Source organism: Geotrypetes seraphini, chromosome 5 (assembly GCF_902459505.1).
Source record: "Geotrypetes seraphini chromosome 5, aGeoSer1.1, whole genome shotgun sequence".
Classification (NCBI taxonomy): Eukaryota; Metazoa; Chordata; class Amphibia; order Gymnophiona; family Dermophiidae; genus Geotrypetes; species Geotrypetes seraphini.
The window spans coordinates 16,925,924-16,950,774 of NC_047088.1; the positions used below are offsets into that span (position 1 = coordinate 16,925,924).

The window sequence follows — 24,851 nt, forward strand, 5'->3', positions numbered from 1 at the left end:
ATTTACATGTTTTTTCAAGTATTTCTTTACAATCCTGTTTTGCAATGATTGAGTCCCAACGTCCGGGAAGCTTCATTATTCCATCCAAGACATTGTTTTAGTTCAGTTGCTGAATGGCTCGGGAACCGGCGGAAGAAAGCTCTTCCAGAGATGCAAAACGATGTCCACGCATAGGTTGTTTCAACTTTGGAAAAAGGTCGAAGTCTGGTGGACTCATGTCTGGACTGTAAGGAGCGTGAGGTCAAACCTCCCAGCTGTATTCTCGTAGTTTTTCAATGACGAGTGGAGAGCTCCATCTTCCCCACGGCCAAAAAAATTTCAATGAGCTCAATCAAAAGATAAACAAATGATGATTTTTGCTTATGATCATGAAGGCATCATCATCACAGACAAAGTTCCATGTGGAAGAAGTATCACAGCAGTGTATTATTGTGATTTTTTTTGCAAAAAATGTGCAGAAAAATGCACAAAACCCGACCTCAGTTGCTTTTGGCTGGGCCACTCATTCTTCACGACAACGCTTGTCCGCACTTAGGGAATGTCGTCATTGAAAAACTACGCGAATACGGCTGGGAGGTGTTTACCTGACGCTCCCTACGGTCCAAACACGAGTCCACCAGACTTTGACCTTTTCCAAAGTTGAAACAACCTATGCGTGGACCTCGTTTTGCATCTCTGGAAGAGCTTTCTTCTGCCGGTTCCCGAGCCATTCAGCAACTGAACTAAAACGATGTCTTGGATGGAATAATGAAGCTTCCCAACTTTCATAATAGATATTAAATATATACGAGAGGTATGGACCTCCTAGTGCAATGTCACAACAAATTTGGTGTAGACTACAAGCCTGTGTTTCCTTTACAACCATCAGTGCCTGAAATCTGGGAAGACAGGAATCTTGAGAGTCAGGTTCTTGAAATCCTTATATTGGTCCCTTCTGCCGCCAGCCCAAACCAAAAATGTTGCTATTTAGTTTCTGAGTAGCGTATTTACAGGTTTTTGTGTCGCTTCATCTGGCAGTGGAGGGATTTTGTGGTGGTGACATCACCATTTGAATATGTATTTGTTTTGTTGTATGACAAGTGAGAAATCTGGAGCTGATGTGTTGCATTAATTTTTTTTATTGTGGAATAGACAAATTCATACTAAACTTAAGGCTCCTTTTACTAAGCTGCGCTGGCGTTTTTAGCGTGCGCTGCAGATTAGCACGCACTAACCCCTGTGCTAAGCGGAAAAGCTAACGCCAGCTCAGTGGAGGCGTTAGCGTCTAGCACGCTTAGCAAAAGGAGCCCTTTGTTCAGTGTTCGGTGTGTCACATACATGAATGTTATCTGTCGGGTATGTTGCAACAGAAGGAAGGCTGAGAACCTACAGAAAAGAACTTCCATGTTCATTTTTCTCTCTTTTCTCTTAACTGGAATCGCTATGGGTTAAAATACCGGGGAGGAAAGGGCATGAAATAAAGATGGGCTTATACTATCGTCCACCCGGGCAAACCAGAGATATTGATAAAGAAATGGATGCCGAGATGAAGCGAGAATGCAAAAGAGGTTACACGGTTGTTATGGGAGACTTCAACTACCCCGGGATAGACTGGAGTCTTGGAAGCTCAAGATGCGCCAGGGAGACAGAATTCCTGGAGGCTATACAAGATTGCTTCAGGAGCAGCTTGTTAGAGAACCGACGAGAGGAAATGCAACTTTGGATCTAATCCTAAATGGGCTAATGGGACCTGCAAAGGAAGTGGAAGTAGTGGGACCGTTGGGAAATAGCGATCATAATATGATCAAGTTCAAGGTTGAAGTAGGAATACCGAACGGAAAGAGAACCATAGCGACAACTTTCAACTTCAGGAAAGGAAACTATGAAGCAATGAGGGAAATGGTAAGGAAGAAAATTAGGAACACTTCCAAGAAATGGCAAACGGTAGAACATGCCTGGTCTTTTTTCAAGGACACGGTGGGCGAGGCGCAAAATCTGTACATCCCGAGATTCAGAAAGGGGTGCAAAAAGAGTCGAACAAAAGACCCGGTATGGATGACTAAAATAGTGAAGGAAGCGATAGCCAATAAGAAAAATTCATTCAGGAAATGGAAGAAGGACAAAACTGAGGAGAACTGGAAAGAGCATAGGAAGTATCAAAAAGAATGTCACAGTGTGGTTCGAAAAGCCAAAAGAGAGTACGAAGAGAGGCTAGCCAGGGAGGCACAAAATTTCAAACCGTTCTTCAGATATGTTAAAGGGAAACAGCCAGCTAGGGAGGAGGTGGGACCGCTGGACGAAGGAGACAGGAAGGGAGCGGTGAAGGAGGAGAAAGAAATCGCGGAAAGACTTAACATGTTCTTTTCGTCTGTATTTACAAACGAAGACACAACCAACATACCGGAACCTGAGCAAATCTTCAATGGAAATCAAGCAGAAAAATTAACATCCATGGAAGTGAGCCTTGATGATGTACACAGGCAGATAGAAAAACTTAAAACTGACAAATCCCCTGGTCCGGATGGAATCCATCCAAGGGTTTTGAAAGAATTAAAGGAGGAGATAGCTGAACTACTGCAGCAAATTTGCAACCTATCCTTGAAAACAGGCATGATCCTGGAGGATTGGAAGATAGCCAACGTCACGCCCATCTTTAAAAAGGGATCAAGAGGTGACCCGGGAAACTACAGACCGGTGAGTCTGACCTCGGTTCCGGGGAAAATGGCGGAAGCACTGATAAAAGAAAACATCGATGAACATTTGGATAGAAACGAACTTCTGAAAACAAGCCAACATGGTTTCTGCAGGGGGAGATCGTGCCTAACTAACTTATTGCACTTCTTCGAAGGAATTAACAAAAGGATGGACAGGGGAGACCCCATAGACATCATATACCTTGATTTCCAAAAAGCCTTTGACAAGGTCCCTCACAAACGTCTACTCCGGAAACTGAAGAATCATGGGGTGGATGGAGACGTACATAGATGGATCAGAAACTGGTTGGCAGGTAGGAAACAGAGGGTAGGAGTGAAGGGCCACTACTCGGACTGGATGAGGGTCACGAGTGGTGTTCCGCAGGGCTCGGTGCTCGGGCCGCTGCTACTTAATATATTCATAAATGATCTAGAAACAGGGACGAAGTGTGAGATAATAAAATTTGCGGACGATACAAAAATATTTAGTGGAGCTGGAATTAAAGAGGAATGCGAAGAATTGCAAAGGGACTTGAACAAACTGGGGAAATGGGCGGCGAGATGGCAGATGAAGTTCAACGTTGAGAAATGTAAAGTATTGCATGTGGGAAGCAGAAACCCAAGGTACAACTATATGATGGGAAGGATGTTATTGAATGAGAGTACCCAAGAAAGGGACTTGGGGGTAATGGTGGACATGACAATGAAGCCGACAATGAAGCCGTCGGCTTCATTGTCATGTCCACCATTACCCCCAAGTAGTGTGCAGCGGCCGCTAAGAAAGCAAATAGAATGCTAGGTATAATCAAGAAGGGTATTACAACCAGGACAAAAGAAGTTATCCTGCCGTTGTATCGGGCGATGGTGCGCCCACATCTGGAATACTGCGTCCAATATTGGTCACCGTACCTTAAGAAGGATATGGCGTTACTCGAGAGGGTTCAGAGGAGAGCGACACGTCTGATAAAAGGGATGGAAAACCTCTCATATGCTGAGAGATTGGAGAAACTGGGTCTCTTTTCCCTGGAGAAGAGGAGACTTAGAGGGGATATGATAGAGATTTATAAGATCATGAAGGGGATAGAGAGAGTAGAGAGGGACAGATTCTTCAAACTTTCGAAAAATAAAAGAACAAGAGGGCACTCGGAAAAGTTGAAAGGGGACAGATTCAGAACGAATGCTAGGAAGTTCTTCTTTACCCAACGTGTGGTGAACACCTGGAATGCGCTTCCAGAGGGTGTAATAGGGCAGAGTACAGTACTGGGGTTTAAGAAAGGATTGGACAATTTCCTGCTGGAAAAGGGGATAGAAGGGTATAGATAGAGATTACTGCACAGGTCCTGGACCTGTTGGGCCACTGCATGAGCGGACTTCTGGGCATGATGGACCTCAGGTCTGACCCAGGAGAGGCATTGCTTATGTTCTTATGTTCTTAAGGCATTTGCTATCGATACCATTCTCACCCTTAGTCACTCTGTCCCATACATATAGTGGTCTTACTCAGTTTTCCAGTTGCCTGTTTGGTTTCCCCATCTATGCATTTATTTATTTATTTTAAAAATTTCTATCCCGTTTAAACCGAACGGTTACATATCAAGTATATATTATGTAACATAAGAATAACCTTACTGGGTCAGACTAATGGTCCATCAAGCCCAGTAGCCCATTCTCACGGTGGCTAATCTAGATCACTAGTACCTGGCCAAAACCCAAGGAGTATCAACATTCCATATAGAACCCCAAAGACTAGCAAGATTCCAGAATCCCAAAGAGTAACAAGATTCTAGAACCCCAAAGAGTAGCAACATTCCATGCTACCGATCCAGGGCAAGCAGTGGCTTCCCCATGTACTTCTCGATAACAGACTGTGGACTTTCCCTCCAGGAACTTGTCCAAACCTTTCTTAAAACCACCTGCGCTATCTGCTCTTACCATAATTTCTGACAATGCGTTCCAGAGCTTAACTATTCTTTGAGTGAAAAAAAAATTTCCTCCTTTTGGTTTTAAAAGTATTTCCCTATAACTTCATCGCGTGTCCCCTAGTCTTTGTCATTTTTGACGGAGTGAAAAATCGATCCACTTGTACCCGTTCTACTCCACTCAGGATTCTGTAGACTTCAATCATATCTCTCCTCAGCTGAAGAGCCCTAACCTTATCAGTCTTTCCTTATACGAGGGGAGTTCCATCCCCTTTATCATCTTAGTTGCTCTTATTTGAACCTTTTTTGAAAGCAGATAAAGATCATGTGACCTATCCAATTTGCCCATCCATACAATCTACCTCTCCCTTAGAGATCTACATACTTTATTTACTCTTGGTGAAATTCTGCGCGCGCGCACACACACACACACAGAAAAAAATCCAAATTCTGTGCATAAAATTTTCAAAAAATTCTGCAAAATTCAGTTAGGTCCCACAGTCCTTTTTTTGCATTTTGGGGCTTATTTGGGGTTTTTTTTGTAACTGTCTCTCCCAGGGTCATCTATCCATTTTACATTTTGTCCCTATATGTCCTGGTCAGTATCTGTGCCCCCCTGTCTCTATCCTGAGCTTCTCCTTTCTGTGTCCCTCTCCATTCCCCGGCATCCATCATCCTTCTGTCAGATTCACTCTTTTTTCAAGCAATGTCCTTGTGTCTAGCAGTCCTTCTATGCCCCCATCTCAGTGATGTCTCCCCATCGATGTCTGTCTCTCTTCATGCCCAGCATTGCTTCATTGTTCCTGTCTCTATGCTCAATCCCCATCTAGGACATCTTCTCTGTTTCTATGCCTCTCACTGTGCAGGATCTTCCACCTCTGAGCCAGCCTCTCTTCCCTCAAGTCTGCATCTCTCACTCATCCCTCTCACTCTCCCCTATCCTCCCCCAAGCCAGAATCCGTCTCTCTCTGCCCCACCCAACATCCCCAGCCAGAATCTCACGCTCTCTCTGTCCCCCTGAACCAGTTCTCTTTTCCCAGCCAGCATCTCTCTCACCCCTGAGTCCACTACCTCAGTGACGCCTATTCCAGTCAATGGCAGCCTGCTGCCAGCTCTGCAGGCTTCCCTCTACCACGGACCTGCCAAAGAAAGAGGAAGTGACGTCACTGAGGGTGAGACCAATGTTCCCTCTAAGGATTGATGAGGTATGTGCAAAAAAAAATATGCATGAGCAACAAGTTACATACTCCACAAATTTATGAGCAGGCGCGGAGGACGAGTGCCCGTGAGATTGTGGGAGGGTTAAATACTCAAAACTTAGAAGAATAACAATTTACTTAAAGTTTTTGCTTCGCCAGCTTTCTGGTATCTTTACATACAGTGGCGTACCTAGCATATGTGACACTCGGGGCCCATCATTTTTTGGCACCCCCCCCCCATATGTATGAAAAACATGATTTTTAGTAACAAGCCACATGTCACACATGAGTACCTAGGAAAAGGCAGCATCTTACATACTGCGGTGAGCAGTACAACATCAATACACCCATTGAAAAACTAAACAAGCCAGACCAGCACAGATCAATCCTACACCGTCAATCCTAACCGAAAACCATGTCTTCCGAACACAGAAAATACCTTCGCCTAGTATGGAATATGTCATCACAAACTAACCCCTCCCCCTTTTACAAAACTGTAGTGTGGATTTTAGCCAGGGTGGTAACAACTCTGACGTTCATAGAATTCTGAGCATCAGCGCTGCTACCGCCACGGCTGGCGCTGAAAAACGCTCCAGTTTTGTAAAAGGGGGGATAAAATAGAAATGCACAGCTTCAACGCTCTAGCTCAGGGGTGCCCGGTAGAGAAACCTGCCGATTCCATTTAGGCTGCCCAGAGTTGTTGCGGGTAGTGATTCAGAGAGAGTGCGACCCGATAACCAAGTTCTGTGCAGACCTCGGGGAATTCTGCGCAAATTTTACTTTGTGGAGTAGCATAGAATTTCACCAGGCGTAATACTTGTCCTAAGCTTTTTTAAAAATTCAGATACAAGCTTTGTTTCCACCAGCTCTTCTTATTGCTTAAATAGCTTAAAGCAGTGGTTCCCAACCCTGTCCTGGAGGACCACCAGGCCCATCGGGTTTTCGGGCTAGCCCTAATGAATATGCATGAGAGAGATTTGCATATAATGGACGTGACAGGCATGCAAATCTGCTCCGTGCATATTCATTAGGACTAGGCCGAAAACCCGATTGGCCTGGTGGTCCTCCAAGACAGGGTTGGGAACCACTGGCTTAAAAGATAACTTTAATCTACCATACAGAGTCTCAGGTTTTGGAACAGTCATGGATAATGCCTTTTTATAACAAAAACACTTTTTCTCACTGTATTTGGAAAGCTTATCATGCTCACACAGCTTAGTCTTAATCTGTTTCTTTTGGAATGTTTTCAGAAGATAATTCTACAGCGGAGCAGTCGGGATATGTATGCACCTGTTTCATACTTGTTCTAGAAAGGAAAGTAGAGCTAGTAGAAATGTCTTTACCTAGATATTATCCAGAATGCATATAAATTAAAAAATTCTCTAATTTATATCCCCAGCCATACTATATGCATGCCCCAGCCAAAGCCTAGCCCATGTACACTCCACCTACAAAATATGCACCACCAGCTTGATAAAAAAGGGGGGGAGGGAATGAAGACCTCTAAAATCAAATTAATGCAGTAACTGAATCAAGGACATCTGGGGGGGAGGGGGGGAAAACAAAAACAAAACAGAAACCCTGCATTTTTTTCCCAAAGGCTTGCTGGAACCACTCCTGTTCAATATATTTATTAACGACCTGGAGGCGGGAACGAAATGTGAGGTTATAAAATTTGCGGATGACACCAAACTCTGCAGCAAGGTTAGAACCGCGGAAGAATGCAAGGACCTGCAAAGGGACCTAACGATACTGGAAGAGTGGGCAAAGAAGTGGCAAATGAGCTTTAACATAGAGAAATGCAAGGTCATGCATGTAGGGAAAAAGAACCCGATGTTCAGCTACAAAATGGGGGGATCGCTGCTAGGGGTAAGTAACCTTGAAAGAGACCTGGGGGTGATGGCAGACACAACATTGAAGATGTCAGCACAATGCACGACGGCCTCAAGGAAAGCAAACCAAATGTTGGGTATCATTAAGAAGGGTATTACTGCCAGGACGAAGGAAGTCATCATGCCACTGTATCGTGCAATGGTGCGCCCGCATCTGGAGTACTGTGTCCAGTACTGGTCGCCGTACCTCAAGAAGGATATGGCAGTACTTGAGGGAGTCCAGAAAAGGGCGACTAAACTGATAAAGGGTATGGAAAACTTCTCATATGCTGATAGATTGAAAAAGCTGGGGCTATTCTCCCTGGAAAAGCGGAGACTTAGAGGAGACATGATAGAAATCTTCAAAATCCTGAAGGGCATAGAAAAGGTAGTCAGGGGCAGATTCTTCACACTGTGGGGAACCACAAGTACAAGGGGGCACTCGGAGAAATTAAAAGGGGGCAGGTTTAAAACAAATGCTAGGAAGTTCTTTTTTACCCAGAGGGTGGTGGACACGTGGAACGCGCTTCCGGAGGCCGTGATAAGCCAGAGCACGTTACAGGGCTTCAAAGAAGGTTTGGATAGGTTCCTAGAGGATAAGGGGATTGAGTGTACAGGTAGCAGTTGAGGTAGGTTATAGGAATAGTCAGGGACCACTGCACAGGTGATAGGCCTGAGGGGCCGCCCCGGGAGCGGACCGCTGGGCGGGATGGACCTCTGGTCTGACCCAGCGGAGGCAAATTCTTATGTTCTTAAATATTTGCAGTTTTATTTTCTGCTCTGAGTAAAGGTAGTAAATTCTATAACTATGGCCCTACTATAGAGAAAATAGAGGACCTCTATCCCTTCAGTTTCACAGAGTGAAAAGATGGAACGTCCAGTAGGTCTATTGAAACTGATCTTAAGTGGCGCTGCTAAGCACAAACTTTGGAAAGAAAAAGAAGAAAGAATCAGCAGTGTTAAACGTCCCTATGTTTACCTGAGCAATAGGCCTACTATTAATCTGTAAGACAGCAATTACTAATTATGACAGCCAGTGAGCTACATCCTCGATGTTATACAGATTTTTTTTTTTTTTTTGTTAAAACATGACTTAATGTTATATGCTTACTTGGATGACATTAATACAGTTGCATGTATAGTATGTTCTTTGTGTGATGGATGGACAGTAAAACCATGTACTTGACAGTTGTGTCTGGGAAGGGGGAGGGGGAGCCCTGTGTGCTAGATGGTCCAAAGGCCCACAAATTTGTGATCCATCTGTGCCCATGAGAGTTACCCCCTCTTTTACAAAGCTGTGCTAGGGCCTGCCGTGGGACAAAAGCCCTGAAGCCCTTTGGGGCAGTTACCGCAGTGGCAGCCGCTGGCTTGGCTTTGTAAAAAGGGAGAGGGGGTTAGTGATTTATAGAAAGGGTCATGGATTTGCTCTACTGCCTTTCTCTGATAGGCGGGTGCTTTCTCTGTCCCTCGTGAGCTCACAGTCTGACAGTCCTGACAGGATTTCACCGATACAAAAAACTGCCCCTGTGGGAAATCACTCTTCAGACTGATGTACTGTGTATCTGCCCTTTCATTCAGGTTGTACTGATACTTCCCACAGTGCGCAGCGGCCGCTAAGAGAGCGAATAGAATGCTAGGTATAATCAAGAAGGGTATTACAACCAGAACAAAAGAAGTTATCCTGCCGTTGTATCGGGCGATGGTGCGTCCGCACCTGGAGTACTGCGTCCAATATTGGTCGCCGTACCTTAAGAAGGATATGGCGTTACTCGAGAGGGTTCAGAAGAGAGCGACGCGTCTGATAAAAAGGATGGAAAACCTTTCATACGCTGATAGATTGGAGAAACTGGGTCTCTTTTCCCTGGAGAAGAGGAGACTTAGAGGGGATATGATAGAGAGTTACAAGATCATGAAGGGCATAGAGAGAGGAGAGAGGGACAGAAAGAGAGAAAGGGAGACAGAGAGAAATAAAAATAGAGAGAGAGAGAAAGCAAGAGAGAGAGAAAGAGAGAGAGAGAAAGCAAGAGAGAGAGAAAGAGAGAGACATAGAGAAACATTGGAGAAACTGGGACTCTTTTCCCTGGAGAAGAGGAGTCTTAGAGAGAATATGATAGAGACTTATAAGATCATGAAGGGCATAGAGAGAGTAGAGAGGGACAGGAAGACAGAGAGAGAGAGAGAGAGAGAGAGATAGAAAGCAAGAGAGAGAGAAAGGGAGAGACACAGAAATATTGAGAGAGAGAGAAAGGGAGAGAAAGAAAGATAGATAGAGAAAGATTGGAGAAACTGGAAATCTTTTCCCTGGAGAAGAGGAGACTTAGAGGGGATATGATAGAAACTTATAAGATCATGAAGGGCATAGAGAGAGTAGAGAGGGACAGATTCTTCAAACTTTCGAATAATAAAAGAACAAGAGGGCACTTGGAAAACTTGAAAGGGGACAGATTCAAAACGAATGCTAGGAAGTTCTTCTTTACCCAACGTGTGGTGGACACCTGGAATGTGCTTCCAGAGAGCGTAATAGGGCAGAGTACGGTACTGGGGTTCAAGAAATGATTGGACAGTTTCCTGCTGGAAAAGGGGATAGAGGGGTATAGATAGCGGATTACTGCATAGGTCCTGGACCTGTTGGGCCGCCGCGTGAGCGGACTTCTGGGCACGATGGACCTCAGGTCTGACCCAGCAGAGGCATTTCTTATGTTCAATAAATTTCAGGATTATTCTGTTGGATTTTACCAATTTTTAACCATAATTGAATTATTAATTGCTGATTAGCAGCCTTGGAAAAAATTAACAGTGGTTTACTAGAGAGCACTTACTGGTTAAAACACCGTTTCTTGACAGTGATGAGAAACACAGTTATTTATTTACCTTAAAAATCCATATAGATTCTGCCAGTTGTATTCTTACCCCGCCCCCCCCGCCCTTTTAGAAAACCACAATCGCGGTTTTTAGCGCAGGCCAGTACGCTGAATGCTCTACACTGCTCTCAACGCTCATAGAAACTCTTTAGTGTTGGGAGTAGCGCAGAGCATTCATTGCGCTGGACTGCGCTAAAAACCGCTATTGCGGTTTTGTAAAAGGATGGGGGGAGGGGTTTAGTGAAAAAGAAAATAGAAAGAAGATAAGGAGTTAGATACAGGGAATATTTCAGTCCATAAAACTATAGTGTAAGGTCTAACTCTTCCACTTTCTTATAAAAGGACATCACCTCTACCCCCTCCTCCGCAGCTGTGTGAGCCGGCAGTGCAGCTGGCCAGGGCTTTATAACTTAGTCTATGATTCCCAGAGCCAGCTGTGTTTTCAGTGTATCAACAGTGCTGCACTGGGCTGTTGGCCAAATCCGTTAGAATAATTGTATTGTGTGAATTCACCTGCCTAATCTTGTTGCCTCTTGATTCCCTCTGTCTAATATTACTGAGTTTTTTGTACACTGCAGAGCACCCGGCATTACTCGGCTATTTATTTATCCCAATGGCCCTCTGTATGGAGCTCAACTTGTACTTAAACGGCATCGTGAGTGTCAATATTCATCTCAGCGAGGCCAAAAACTATGGGCTAGACACTAATATCTGTCGTTTTCAAATATTTTTACATGTCGTCCACCCATTGTTGATATCTTGAAGACCCATTAGTTGTGAGGTCCGTAAGGCAAGTTTGATAAGCCCCGACCAGGTGTTGCAAGTGGGTAAAGCATGCCCAACCCCTTTGCATGTATATGTGTTTGGGGGGAAGGCATTGGGGTGAGTGCATCTGTGTTTGAACATGCTTGCTTGCATGTATGTGTGTCTGATCAGGAGAGGAGATGAGAGGGAAGGCCGTTTGAAAGGTGCAGTTCCTTAAGCTGTAGTGAATCGATGTATGTATACTACAGCTGTTGGGACTGCTTCTCCCAGTGAAATGTATTGGGTGTATTTCTCTTCTCTTTGCCCATCTGTCTCCCCCCCCCCCTCTCAGGTGCACAAAAATGCCCTAATCTAATCTGAATTTCTGTATTGCACTTATCCAGTTACAAGTTCAAGGTGATTTACAAGTTACGAGGCCCATAAAGAAGTTTGGGGAATAGTAGTTACATCACATCAATGAGCATAAGATACATTACATTACATTACAGATTTCTATTCCGCCATTACCTTTCAGTTCAAAGCGGATTACAAAAAGAGTTATGGAAGAAGGGTTACAAAGTTAGATCAGAGATCATTTCCAAGAGAGGGATAAGAAGGATCAGGGGTTGGGGAAGGGAAGGTAAGAAGGGGTATTCATGGTATTAAGCTTTGTTAAGGGATTTCTTGAAGAGTATAGTTTTTTATTTCCTTTCTGAACATCTTGTAGTCTGGGGTAGTTATCAGTAGGTTGGAGATTTGGTTATCTATTTTTGCAGCTTGAGTGGCTAATAGGCCGTCGTATAGTTTTTTCCATTTTACTTCTTTGATTGGGGGGTAAGTGAATGGGGTGTGTGTTTTTCTATGCCTGGTAGAGGTAGTTTGGATGAGGCGGTCGTTCAGGTAGATTGGGCTGTCTTTGTTGTGGGTAATAATAATAATAATAATAACAACAGTTTATATACCGCAGGACCGTGAAGTTCTATGCGGTTTACATAAGATTAAAAGAAGGTACAAATTGATTGAGCTTAAAGGAGGTGAGGAAAAGTGGTTAAGAGGTCAAGGGAACCGTTATTGAGGGGAAAGAGATGTACAGGTCAACTGATTCTTCCCAATGTGCATCACTTTGCATTGGTCCACATTGAATTTCATCTGCCATTTGGACGCCCAGTCTTTCAATTTCCTAAGGTCTTCCTGTAGGTTTTTCACAGTCCGCATGCATTTTAATAACTTTGAACAGTTTATTGTCACATGCAAATTTAATCACCTCACGCATAGTTCCAATTTCTAGTTCGTTTATAAATAAAGTTAAATAGCACCGGTCCAAGCACCAATCCCTATGGCACACCACTATTTACCCTCCTCCACTGAGAAAAATGGCCATTCAACCTTACCCTGTTTTCTGTCTGATAACCAATTCTTAATCCAGAATTGAACATTGCCTCCTATCCTATGACTCTAATTTTCTGAGGAGCCTCTCATGAGGAACTTTGTCAAAAGCCTTCTAGAAATCTAGATACACTAAGATCAACCAACTCGCCTTTATCCACGTTTGCTCAAACCTTCAAAGTAGTCAAGCAAATTGGCGACGCAAGACCTCCCTCGGATGAACCTATGCATGTTCCACAATTTTATATTTTTTATAATTATTTCCACTATTTTGCCCAGCACAGAGGTCAGGCTTACCAAGCTGCAAATTTTCCAAATCTTCTCTAGAACCCATTTTAAAAATTGGTATAACATTGGCCATCCTGGGTAGATAAGGCGATGGGGAAAAGGGGTTACATTAGCTCAGAAGGAAGAGATAAACAGTTGCAGGGGGATGGCAATTGCTGATTCACAAATGGAATAAGGGGCGTGTGTAGAGCCCTCCTCGAGGGCCGCAATCCAGTCGGGTTTTCAGGATTTCCCCAATGAATATGCATGAGATCTATTAGCATACAATGAAAGCAGTGCATGCAAATAGACCTCGTGCAAATTCATTGGGGAAATCCTGAAAACCTGACTGGTTTGCGGCCCTCGAGGAGGGTCTTTGACACACCTGGTGTAGAGAGAGAGAGTCGAATGGACTCGCAGGAAAGAGGAGTCATCTCTCTAGATCACGCCTCCTTTCCTGGGACTGGAGCTGCCTTCCTAGTTTCCGTCCCCCACTGCTTTTCCCATTGGCTGGATCCTACAGGCTCACTCACTTGGGATGGGAGAGGTGGAATATACTTTCTGTTATTAACGTACATACAAATAGGTCCTCGAGAACCCTTGATAAGCCATTGTACGGCGAAATGGGTCCCATCGGGCTGGCGATAAGTGACAAAACTTATTGTAACAATGCTTTATTCAAAATCAATCATAAATTAGCAACAGTAAGATTTTTGCACAGCATTGAGGAGGAGGTGGCCATAAGGGTTAAGGATCAAGATATTAACCATTTTAATTTCAACATCATATATCTATGTGTTTCCCCCTTTCCTATAGAGTCCACTTGGAAGTAAGAGGTTTTTAGTGCCAGCTGGCGTGCTGAATGGTCTGTGCTGCTCCAGTGGTAATAGAGTTCCTATGAGGGTTGGAGCAACGCACTGGCTGGCGCTTAAATCTTCTGCACTTTTGTAAAAAAAAAAAAAAAAAAAAAGGGGGGGGGGTTAGTAAGGGAGATAGTTTTTGTTTGGGGGGCAGGCTGATGGGGAAGTTGCAAGTGAGTAGATCTTGTTCTAAGGAAGCAAATGGGAGTGGGGTTGGGCAGTAGAAGCAGTTTGGGGATTTGGAAGGTTAGAGTAGGGTTGCCAGATTTCCTCTCTGAAAAAAAAAGAGGACATAGGGCCCCGTCTCGTTCCCCTCCTCCCCCAGCCGAACCTTCTGTCTCCTTCCCTGAGGTCCTCTGTGCATGCATGGACATTAACACGATGATGTCATATATAAGCAAGCACACATATGACATCATAATGACGTCTGTGCATGCACATAGGGCCTCCAGATGTGGCCCCGAGCTCGGGGACTTGAAAAACCTGAACAAACTGCTGGTTTTTGTAAATCCCTCTGGGCACCTGGATATTCCTCTAAGACAAGGACAGTTCATAGACAGTAACGCGGAAGACAAAGGTGCGCGCCGACAACTGAGCGCAAGACGGAGGCGCGCGCCGAAGAAAAAGACTGTTTTTAGGGGCTGTGACGGGGGGTTTTGTTGGGGAGCCCCCCCCCACTTTACTTAATACATATTGCGCGGTGTTGTGGGGAGTTTGGGGGGTTGTAACCCCCCACATTTTAGTGAAAACGTAACTTTTTCCCTAAAAACAGGGAAAAAGTTAAGTTTTCAGTAAAATGTAGGGGGTTACAACCCCCCAAACCCCCCACAATGCGGCGCGATCTGTATTAAGTAAAGTGGGGGGGGGTTCCCCCCCACACCCCCTGTCAAAGCCCCTAAAAACAGTCTTTTTCTTTGGCATGCACCTCCACGCTGCGCTCAGTTGTCTGCTCGTGCCTTTGTCCCGGTGCGCTTTTGACCTGACACCGACAAGGACACGTCTGGTAATTGCCTTGTTTTCTAACTACTACATTAGTTCTGTTTATATTGTTATGCCAAGTTAGCTGGAAATGTATAGAGTAAATTTTTAGGGACATATTTTTCTGGAACCCCCCAGTCCAATTTGGCCCATTTTCAAACTCAATATGTCTGTTTATTTATTTGACTCCTTTTTTTTTTTTTTTTTTTTTTAGCCTGTCCTCCCAAAAGAGCCCAGAACGGGTTACAAGTTCACATTCATAATATAGGTTAGCGATTAAGTTGAAATAAGGTCTTCATTGAGGATAAAACATACATATGTTGCTCATGTTTCCATGAAATTTTCAGAGATGCAAACATTCTCAATACCATTTGTACTGTATTCTCAGCTTTTGTTGGTAGGTTGCTTATTTTTCAAAACGTTTAGGTAGTATAAGGTGGTTTTAGAAAAATGATGTCTCCCAGTTCCTAGTAAATAAACTGCTCTAAATGCTTTTATTATTAAAAAGAATTTCTCTAAGTTTAAATGAAACAATATGCATGGTTTTCTGCTTGACTCAGCTTGTGCCGTTGTCTGTCCTTTGTGAAGGTGGAACGGGTGTGAATCTTAATGGCGAAGGGTGGTTTTACGTGCTGGACTGACATCGGCATGCTCTTTCTAGCTTGCTGCAGTCCTGGCTAGTGGAAATACTGTATGCAAGAAATGGAAGGGGATTTGGCATGGATTTTGATATTCCACCTTTCTGTAGTTACAAATATTATATACAGGTATTTATGTTGGAGGGTTAAGTGACTTGCCCAGGGTCACAAGGAACAAGAACATAACATCGGACTTCTAGACCGCATAACCAACAAAAGTTCTATGCGGTTTACAAAATATTACCAAAAAGATACAATAGAAAATATAGGATCAGAAATTTTAGAAAAAAGAAAGTTTTCAATTATGTTCTAAATTATTCATAAGAAATTTTGAAGGAAAAAAAAAAAGTTTTCAGTTGTTTTCTAAATTGTTCGTCGGAGAAAGATGTACGTATTAAATATTGAAAATCTTTGTCATAATGTTGTGCTTGATAGGCCAGCGTGTGGTCAAGATATTTCTTTCTTTTACATCCTTTAACTGATGCAGACTCGAACAGAGCATGTGACTTTCTACTATTGTAAGGTGCTATAAAAAATATATCAACTAGATATGATGGAGCTAATCCAAAAGCAACTTTATAGCAGTTTCCCTGATTCCCAGGTTGCTGCATTAACCATTAGGCTACCCCTCCAAAGCTGATCCAGACCCCCCTGCAAAACAGGGGATCCATAATGCAGGGCCCCTAAAGCAATAACTAAAAGGGGGGAAAAAAGGCAGAAGTGATATATCAGCCCACTTGATAGATCTCACATTATGCATTTGGCGGGAAAAATGATCAACGTGAGCTACTGCTAGCCTGACTTGTGGTAAAATAACTCAACTTAACAGTAGCCCACATTCCTTGTTGTGAAAAGTTCAGCCATGGCCTACTCGGTTTTAGTGGATGGAGAAGTCAGGGGAGGCGAAATTAGAGAATCTTATTTGATTATAAGCAGTGTGTTGAAGAACCAAGGTACATACAGTAAAACCTTGGTATACGACCATAATTCTTTCCAGAAGCATGCTTGTAATCCAAAGCACTCGCATATCAAAGCAAATTTCCCCATAGGAAGTAATGGAAACTCAGACGATTCGTTCCACAACCCAAAACCTTTAATACAAAATACTTTTTAAAATTTTATATATCTTTATTAGATTTTCAAACTACAATTGCGCAACAAGTAATTCAAGCACAATAAACTTTCAGACATTAATATACAATTAAATTTTTCCCCACTCTCCCACCCAATACTCAAATAAAATAAAACCCACAAGAAACTATCCATATATACCCTGAATCAACTCCCTTTCCCCACCCCCCAACCCACCCTGGATGTGTACGTTTATAAGTCTATAAAGCAAAATCAATTATTTTTCCTTACAAAATTTAGCCAATGGCTCCCAAACATCCATAAACTTTCTGAACGCCCTTGCTGTATGGCCATGGAACGTTCCATTTTAAAAATGTAGCACAGAGATTCCCACTATACTATACGTACTTCTATTGCAAGACCTCGTTCATTTAGAACAGTCACTACACTACAGCATCAGAGAGAGAAGAACCATCAGCTCAGCTGTGATGATGTGACGCGTGTATACCGTATGTACTCGTATTGCAAGACTTCGCTCATTTAAAATAGTCACTACACTCCCGCAGCGTCAGAGAGAGAAGAACCATCGGCTCAGTTGTGATGATGTGACACATGTATACTGAATGGACTTGTATTGCAAGACCTTGCTTGTACTGTATATCAAGTTAAAATTTAATAAAATGTTTTGCTTGTCTTGCAAAACACTTGCAAACCAAGTAACTTGCAATCCAAGGTTTTACTGTATTTGGTGTATTGGGTTTTCTGATTGTTTTTGTTATTAAAATATTTTTCCATATTAAAAAAAAAAAAAAAAAAAAAAAAAAGAGTAGCCTACATTGATAGCTTCTCCCTTAATATTGGTACAAGGAGCCCGTCTATAAAAGTTTGCCCAAGGCCTTTTAATGCAGATTTATGCTGTTTCATTATCACTGTACATACATGTTTTCAAATACTCATCAAAGCTGAGCAAATTTTTTTTTTTTTCAAGTCACACCTGCTTCCAGTTCTTCTGGGAATGGAATATAGAGCAGATCTCAGGAGGCTACAAGTTTCATGGGTCTATTAAGCACAAACAACTTCAAGTTTAACTCCGCAACTCCACTTGATCCATGTACACACAGCACCCAGACTGCCGAGATATAGGGTGGATGCTTCATGCCTTGTCCTTGGTGTTCTTTTGGTGAAGTGTGTAGAGCTGCTGACTTTGTACTGCTGGGAATGACTTTTGCCAGCAGTCTGAAGCAGAAATTTGTTCACATATTTTTTTTATTATTCTACCCCCCCCCCCCCCCCCAATACAAGGCCTAAAACAAACTAGGTGATAGCATACAGAGAATGGCTCATGGACTTCTTTCACACAATGATGCAGTCGTGAGGATAAGATGTCAAGTAATCAGCCACAGGTATATGGTTCAAAAGTTACTTTATTGATAAACTAGTGTTTAAGCCCGTTACATTAACGGGTGCTAGAATATATGCCTGTCTGTCTGTCTTTATTTATGTCTCTCTCCCTGCTCCTGTCTCTTTCTTCCTTTCTTTCTGTCTCTCTCCTTCCTGCTATTTTTCTCTCTCTCTCCCTGGCACCCTTTGTCTGTCTGTCTGTCTCTGGTCCCCTGTCTGTCTTTATTTCTGTCTGTCTCTCTCCCTGACCTCCTTTGTCTGTCTGTATTTCTTTCTGTCTCTCCTCCCCCCCCCACTTTCCTTTGCAGAAGCAGCAGTGGTATTTCCCTTCCTCTCCAGGTCCCTGTGAAGTAATAGCAGCATTTTCCCCCACCCCCCCACTTTCCTTTGCAGAAGCAGCAGCGGTATTTCCCTTCCCCTCCAGGTCCCTGTGAAGCAATTCCCTTCTCTTACCATGAGCTGTCCTGCTCCGTTCGGCCCTCCCTTCTCTTAATGCGATCTGGCCTGCTCCGTTCGGCCCCTCCCCCTTCCCTTCCCGCGGGCTGGCCTGCTGCGGCCGAAGGTTTTTGTTTCAAGTTTTAAAAGTGCCGGCGGCGGCTCCTCTCACACTGCTGATCCTCCTGTAAAGAGCAGCCTGCGATGGTGGCCGGCTTTAGCGAACCTCACAGGCCGCTCTCCAACCTCGGTAGCACGTTTCCTCTGACACACGGGATCGCGTCAGAGGGAACGTGCTACCGAGTTGGAGAGTGGCCTGCGAGGTTCGCTAAAGCCGGCCACCAACGCAGGCTGCTCTTTACAGGTGGCGGCAGCAGCGGCGAGTGTGGGCTGAGGTGTGTTCCCTGCCGAGGACGCAGGCAGGGAGAGAGATTGCCTGGCTTCCAGGGTGAGTGAGGGCAGGAGGAGGGGAGTGGCCAGAATGTTCCCTGCCGCTGGGTTGGCTGCCACAGCGGCAGGGAACACGAAATCCTAAGTGCGCATGTGCGCTTAGGGTTTTATTATATAGGATATGCTACAAGAGCTCATAGACTCGACACTGGCAGTGTTTCAGCGTCTGTGCCTTTCTCAAGAGTCTGTCTTGAAGGTCTAGCACAGTGCGTATTGACACTCTAGGTAAAGCGCTGGTGAGACGTCTGTAGGAGCAGTGAAAAAACTTGTGTCCAAAGCGAAGCTGAAGATCACACCAGTTTAAAAGGAGAAATTCCCTCACTGCCCCAAACCACCTATAAACCTCTCCAAACTATCCTGCCAATTGCCCTCACTCTAAAAATTCCACCTCTCAGTTGCCCCAGCATTCTGCCAACTGCTCTCACCCCCAAAACTTACCTACTCCTGAGTTTGTTTCAAGTTTATCCAATATTTGATATACCACCCATTCAGAGGACTGTGATGCTGTCCTCTCGGAGACCCCCGAGTTTGAAGCTTCTGGGGATTGAGAGTGTCGGTCACTGTTCAAACAGTCCCAGACCCCATATGTGCTGGGTTCTGAGGCAACCGCACTCTCTAGCCCTGGCTGAGAGCAGACCCTAAATATTTGATGCCAGGGGTTATAATTATGTGAAGTGCTCCGGAAAGGAAAAATTGTTGGTATAAAAGCTCTCTGAGAATCAAACATAACTCTTGTACACTGAAAACACATTTCTTCACTTATAAATTCTTGTGTCAGTATTGAACCATGGTTGTCGGGATAGATAAAAGGGAGATAGATTCCGTACAAAAGTAAGGAAGTTCTTCTTCACCCAGAGTGGTAGAAAACTAGAACGCTCTTCTGGAGGCTGTTATAGGGGAAAACACCCTCCTGGGATTCAAGACAGGGTTGGACATGTTCCTGTTGAACCAGAACGAACGCAGATAGGGCTGGTCTCAGTTAGGGCACTGGTCTTTGACCTGGGGGCCACTGTGTGAGCAGACTGCTGGGCGCGATGGACCACTGGTTTGACCCAGCAGCGGCAAATTCTTATGTTCTTAGTATTTAAAAGAACACAAATATTCAGAGGGCTGAATTTACATGTCATATGCTGACCACACCTACTCTAAAGAATCTGCTGAAAAGCAAAGTGCTTAGAGTAATTTTTCACCAGCACTATCCGTTTTGAATATCAGCAACTAGAGGAGTTTTTCATTCACCAGCCATTGGCAAACAAAAACTTTTGAATATTGGCCTGTGAGTTGTTGTTGGGTGCCATTGACACATGTTAGAATCCTAGCGATTTGATGAATTATAGATCTAACAAGAACTCGGTTTTGTATTAGTCCAGTAAGGTGCTCCAGTGTCATCTCCATGGTTGTTTTCAACATGTCCAGCCCTCTTCGTCTGGTTCCTTTCAATCTTCCCAAACATGATGTCCTCCTCCAGTGATCTTTCTCTTCTGACGGTATGACCAAACTAAGACAGTCATAACTTTGAGTGACAGAGCCAGTTTGATCTCTTCCAGAATCGATTTGTTAGTTCTTCTGGCAGTCCACAGCAAGTATAAAATCTTTCTCCAGCACCAAAATCTTAAATGAGTCAGTCTTCTTTCTGTCTTGTTTCCGTAGTGTCCACCTTTCGCATCTATACTTGACCACTGAGAAATGAGTGCGTGGACAAGTCTGATTTTCGTTTGGAGTGCTATTTCCTTGCCTTTGTCGAGAGCCCTCATTGAAGAGTGCTATTCTGTGGAGTATTTCTTCCCTTCTAGTTGCTTCCTTGTTTAAGAAAGAGCCCAGGAGATTGTAAGTCCACCCTTCAAAATCTTTTTCCCCCCCTATGTTTAGGACATTTCAATGACTCTTTGTTTTCAAGGATCATGTTCACTGTTGCCTGTATTCCCACTCTGGAGACTTTGGAGGTGTTCCATCATAAAGGTTAATGCCTAGTAACCATTATCAGAGCTGTACAATGTTGTTACAACAATAAAGGGAACCTATATCATTAATTCCTGGAGTAGCACTGCCAGCCACTGCTACTGGCAGGTGTCCAAGAAAAGAGGCACAGCTCCCAGACAATAAAGAATGAAGTTCTTCTGATGGGATCAGCCAGCAGCCTGAGATGTTTAACATTTCATGGAGTTTGAGCTCTCGAAGGTCCCTCAGCCCCGATACAGTAAATAAGCTTGGAGAAGCCTAACTCAAGATTCTTTTCTTGCCACCTGTGCTTCTTACCTTCAGGCTGTTAAGGATGTATGTAAAAACACCTACATTCATCTGGGAAAGATTAACATAAACAAAATACAGTAGAATCTCAGTTATCCAGCATCCACTGGGATTGGTGGATACCAAATAATTGTTTTTCTGGCTAATTGAGAGTGTGCTAGAAACATTGTCTAACACACTCTCAATTCCCCCCCTCTCCTGCCCCGAAGCACCAGTGCGGCGGTGATCCTGAGCCGCCAAGCCCCCCTTCTTCCTTAAGCCCTGAAGTGGAAGAAACAGACGGTGGTCCTGAGCTGTGAACCCCCTCGCTCCCACCCTCCCTCTCTTCCTTACTTGAAGCGCAGCGATCAGCAGGAGGCACAAGCTGCTTTGCGTCCAACCCTGGGAGGGCCTTTCCTCTGACACGTCACTTCTGTTTTGAAGCTGCCTCCTCCTGACTCTGGATTCATGGGGGCATACTTGCCCATTTTGATTTTTCCTTCCCACCGCAATTACTTTCGGTATATTATTATGACATGTTTGTACACCGCCTAGAAGTCTCGAGTAGGCGGTATAGTAAATTTTAAATAAACTTGAAACTTGATTTTTTTCTGTTGAGAGTCTAAGGAATGCTAGCACTAGGGTGCAAAAGATATTTATTTTTTTAAGTGTTCTTCTGTGAGTCTTACAGGATCACTTTAGAGAGCATAGGATATCTAGTCTGGGACCCTGTAGATACATAATAAAGTGGAAATGCTTCCAGGATCCAAGAAAAATAGAGTAGAAGAGCCTACTCAAGAGCTAAAACAGAGAGGAACTGGTTTTAAGAAAGGTTTGGACAAGTTCCTGAAGGAAAAGTCCATAGTCTGTTATTGAGAAAGACGTGGGAAAGTCACTGCTTGCCCTGGATCGGTAGCATGGAATGTTGCTACTGTATAAATAAAGAAATCAAGTGGGAGCAGCTTACTGGACCGGAGAGGAGTTGTGGGGTGTCCCGTGCTGACCCCGGAGTGAACGGCGACGGCTTTTCCTTTCTCCTGGCTGGCTGGCTGGCGGTGCATGCAGGCACTAACAGAGACGGACCCCTGACGTCACCGGGTCCGTCTCCGATATTATTTAAAGCAGCCGCTGCTGTGACTGTGCTGGGAGCAGCTTACTGGACCGGAGAGGAGTTGTGGGGTGTCCCGTGCTGACCCCGGAGTGAACGGCGACGGCTTTTCCTTTCTCCTGGCTGGCTGGCTGGCGGTGCATGCAGGCACTAACAGAGACGGACCCCTGACGTCACCGGGTCCGTCTCCGATATTATTTAAAGCAGCCGCTGCCGTGGTTGCGGCCGCAGCCGCGCGGCCGCAGGGCGTGGCCGAAGGGGCGTGCCCTAAGGGGCACGCAAGGCCCCTTGGGAGCCCCTTAGGAGCCACGTGGAGACCGGGAGCCGGTAGTGGGAAATTCATATGGATTATTTAGATCCGGATCAGATCCTGCTCCCTATTATTGGATCCAAGAAGTATATATTCCTTAACTGCTGCAGTGAGGACGGCGTTGAAGTTTTTCTCTTTTCTTCTTTTTCTTAATAATGCCAAAAAGACGAGGAAGGAACGCCGGAGGAGCCTCCCGGCGACCCCTAACTCCAGTGGTTACTATTGATGATTTTCTCCGACGCCTACAACGGGAACAAGAAGGGTCGGGTGCTAGCTCATTGGGGATACCCCCGGAGAGTAGTACGGTGGGCTCCCCTGAGCATGAAGTCACTCTTAGCCCCGACGTTAGGACGCCACCCCTCCAACCCACGCCGCAAGCTACTAGCTCTCCACGGGACCAGAATCCACCTGAGGAGGTGGCTAGTTCTTTGTCCACAGAGGCTAGTATGGAGGGCTTGCTGAATATGACAACGGGACTTGCGACCGGGACAACAACAGAGGTTGGAGGAATACAAGACCACACTGAGGTAAAGCTAATTTCTGAACATTTAGATACTACACCATTACAACTTTTTTCACCTACAAAACCTCCTACAGTCACACTCGAAGCATTATGGGACTTGGTAGTGAATTTGGGGAATTCCTTAAATCCTCAAATAAAAAGTTTGGATAAAGAATTAAAAGAACAAAAGGAAGAAATAAAAGTTTTAAAGCAGGATATGTTACAATTTAAAACTGAGACACAAAATACAAATAAGGAGTTAATCTTACTGAAACAAAATCAAGATATGTTGGTTAAAGATAATATATTACTCAGGAAGAAGTTGGAAGTGCAGGAGAATAATGGTCGTATAAATAATTTGAGATTTATAAACTTTCCAAGAATCCTGTCAACTTCTCCTAGAGAAATGGTGAAAAGATATTTTATGGAAATTTTGGAAATTCCTGAAAACTCCTTACCTCCTCTTACAAGAGTGTATTACCTACCTGCTAAGCCCATATTCAAAGAAGAAGGGAAAATTGAGGAACCCCGGGAGAGATCAATGGACATTTCGGCAATACTGGAACAATCAGATAGGGAACTGGCTGTTCCAGCTACTCTCTTGTTGTCTGTCGCTTTGGCTCCAGACAAAGATTGGATATTAAAACTTTTCTTCAAAAACAGATCCAAAGACTTCCTGGGGCAGCATATTCAGATTTTTCCTGATGTCTCTAGAGAGACTCAGAAAAGAAGGAAAGAATTTTTAATTCTTAAGCCTGGAGTAACTCAAATAGGGGGTATTTTCTTTTTGAGATATCCATGTAAATGTGTAGTTAGATATTTATCATTTAAGTATATATTTACAGAGCCATCTCAGCTGATTAGCTTTATCTCAGTGAAACGTCTAGAAAAAGGAATAATAACAACATAACGTCTATTTAAGGTTAATTCCCTGCACTTTAGTCAGAAAAGGATTTTTTTTCTTATTTAACTAATTTGAATTATATTTGTTCTACTCTTAATTATGGATCTAATAATATTGAGGACTAGTGTGAGATCAGCTAGATTAGAAGTTCCTTGTAGTAATATTAATTTTGGAATGTTAATTTAATATGTTGTGTGATCTCACTTTACTGTACAAGATGTATATGCTTGGAAATTTTGTAAAAAAATTCTATAAATAAATAATATAAAAAAAAAATAAAGAAATCAAACAAAAAAAAGGAATGTTGCTACTGTTTGGGGTTCCGGAATCTTTTTTGTTACTCTTTGGGATTCCAGAATCTTGCTATTCTTTAGGATTCTGAATGGAATGTTGCTACTCTTTGGGGTTCCGGAATCTTGCTATTCTTTAGGATTCTGAATGGAATGTTGCTACTCTTTGGGGTTCTGGAATCTTTTTTGTTACTCTTTGGGATTCCAGAATCTTGCTATTCTTTAGGATTCTGAATGGAATGTTGCTACTCTTTGGGGTTCCGGAATCCTGCTATTCTGTAGGATTCTGAATGGAATGTTGCTACTCTTTGGGGTTCCGGAATCTTGCTATTCTGTAGGATTCTGAATGGAATGTTGCTACTCTTTGGGATTCCGGAATCTTGCTATTTTGTAGGATTCTGAATGGAATGTTGCTACTCTTTGGGGTTCCGGAATCTTTTTGTTATTCTTTGGGATTCCAGAATCTTGCTATTCTTTAGGATTCTGAATGGAATGTTGCTACTCTTTGGGGTTCCGGAATCTTGCTATTCTTTAGGATTCTGAATGGAATGTTGCTACTCCTTGGGGTTCCGGAATCTTGCTATTCTGTAGGATTCTGAATGGAATGTTGCTACTCTTTGGGGTTCCGGAATCTTTTTTGTTACTCTTTGGGATTCCAGAATCTTGCTATTCTTTAGGATTCTGAATGGAATGTTGCTATTCTTTGGGGTTCCGGAATCCTGCTATTCTGTAGGATTCTGAATGGAATGTTGCTACTCT

The 24,851-nt window shown here is 43.7% G+C and overlaps 1 protein-coding gene across 3 annotated transcripts in view; it reads left to right on the forward strand.

The window, feature by feature from the left end:
• Window positions 1-24,851, forward strand: part of ATP7A (ATPase copper transporting alpha) — a 172,861-nt gene that overhangs the window by 14,846 nt on the left and 133,164 nt on the right. Inside the window, exon 1 of one of the 3 annotated variants that reach the window (XM_033945020.1) lies at window positions 17,834-17,869. The exons of the other annotated variants lie outside the window; for them this stretch is intronic. Within the exon in view, the coding sequence (XP_033800911.1) occupies window positions 17,849-17,869 (21 nt within the window). The 5' untranslated portion in view covers window positions 17,834-17,848. Of the gene's footprint in view, window positions 1-17,833; window positions 17,870-24,851 lie in introns of those variants that run through there. 3 annotated transcript variants of the gene reach the window in all.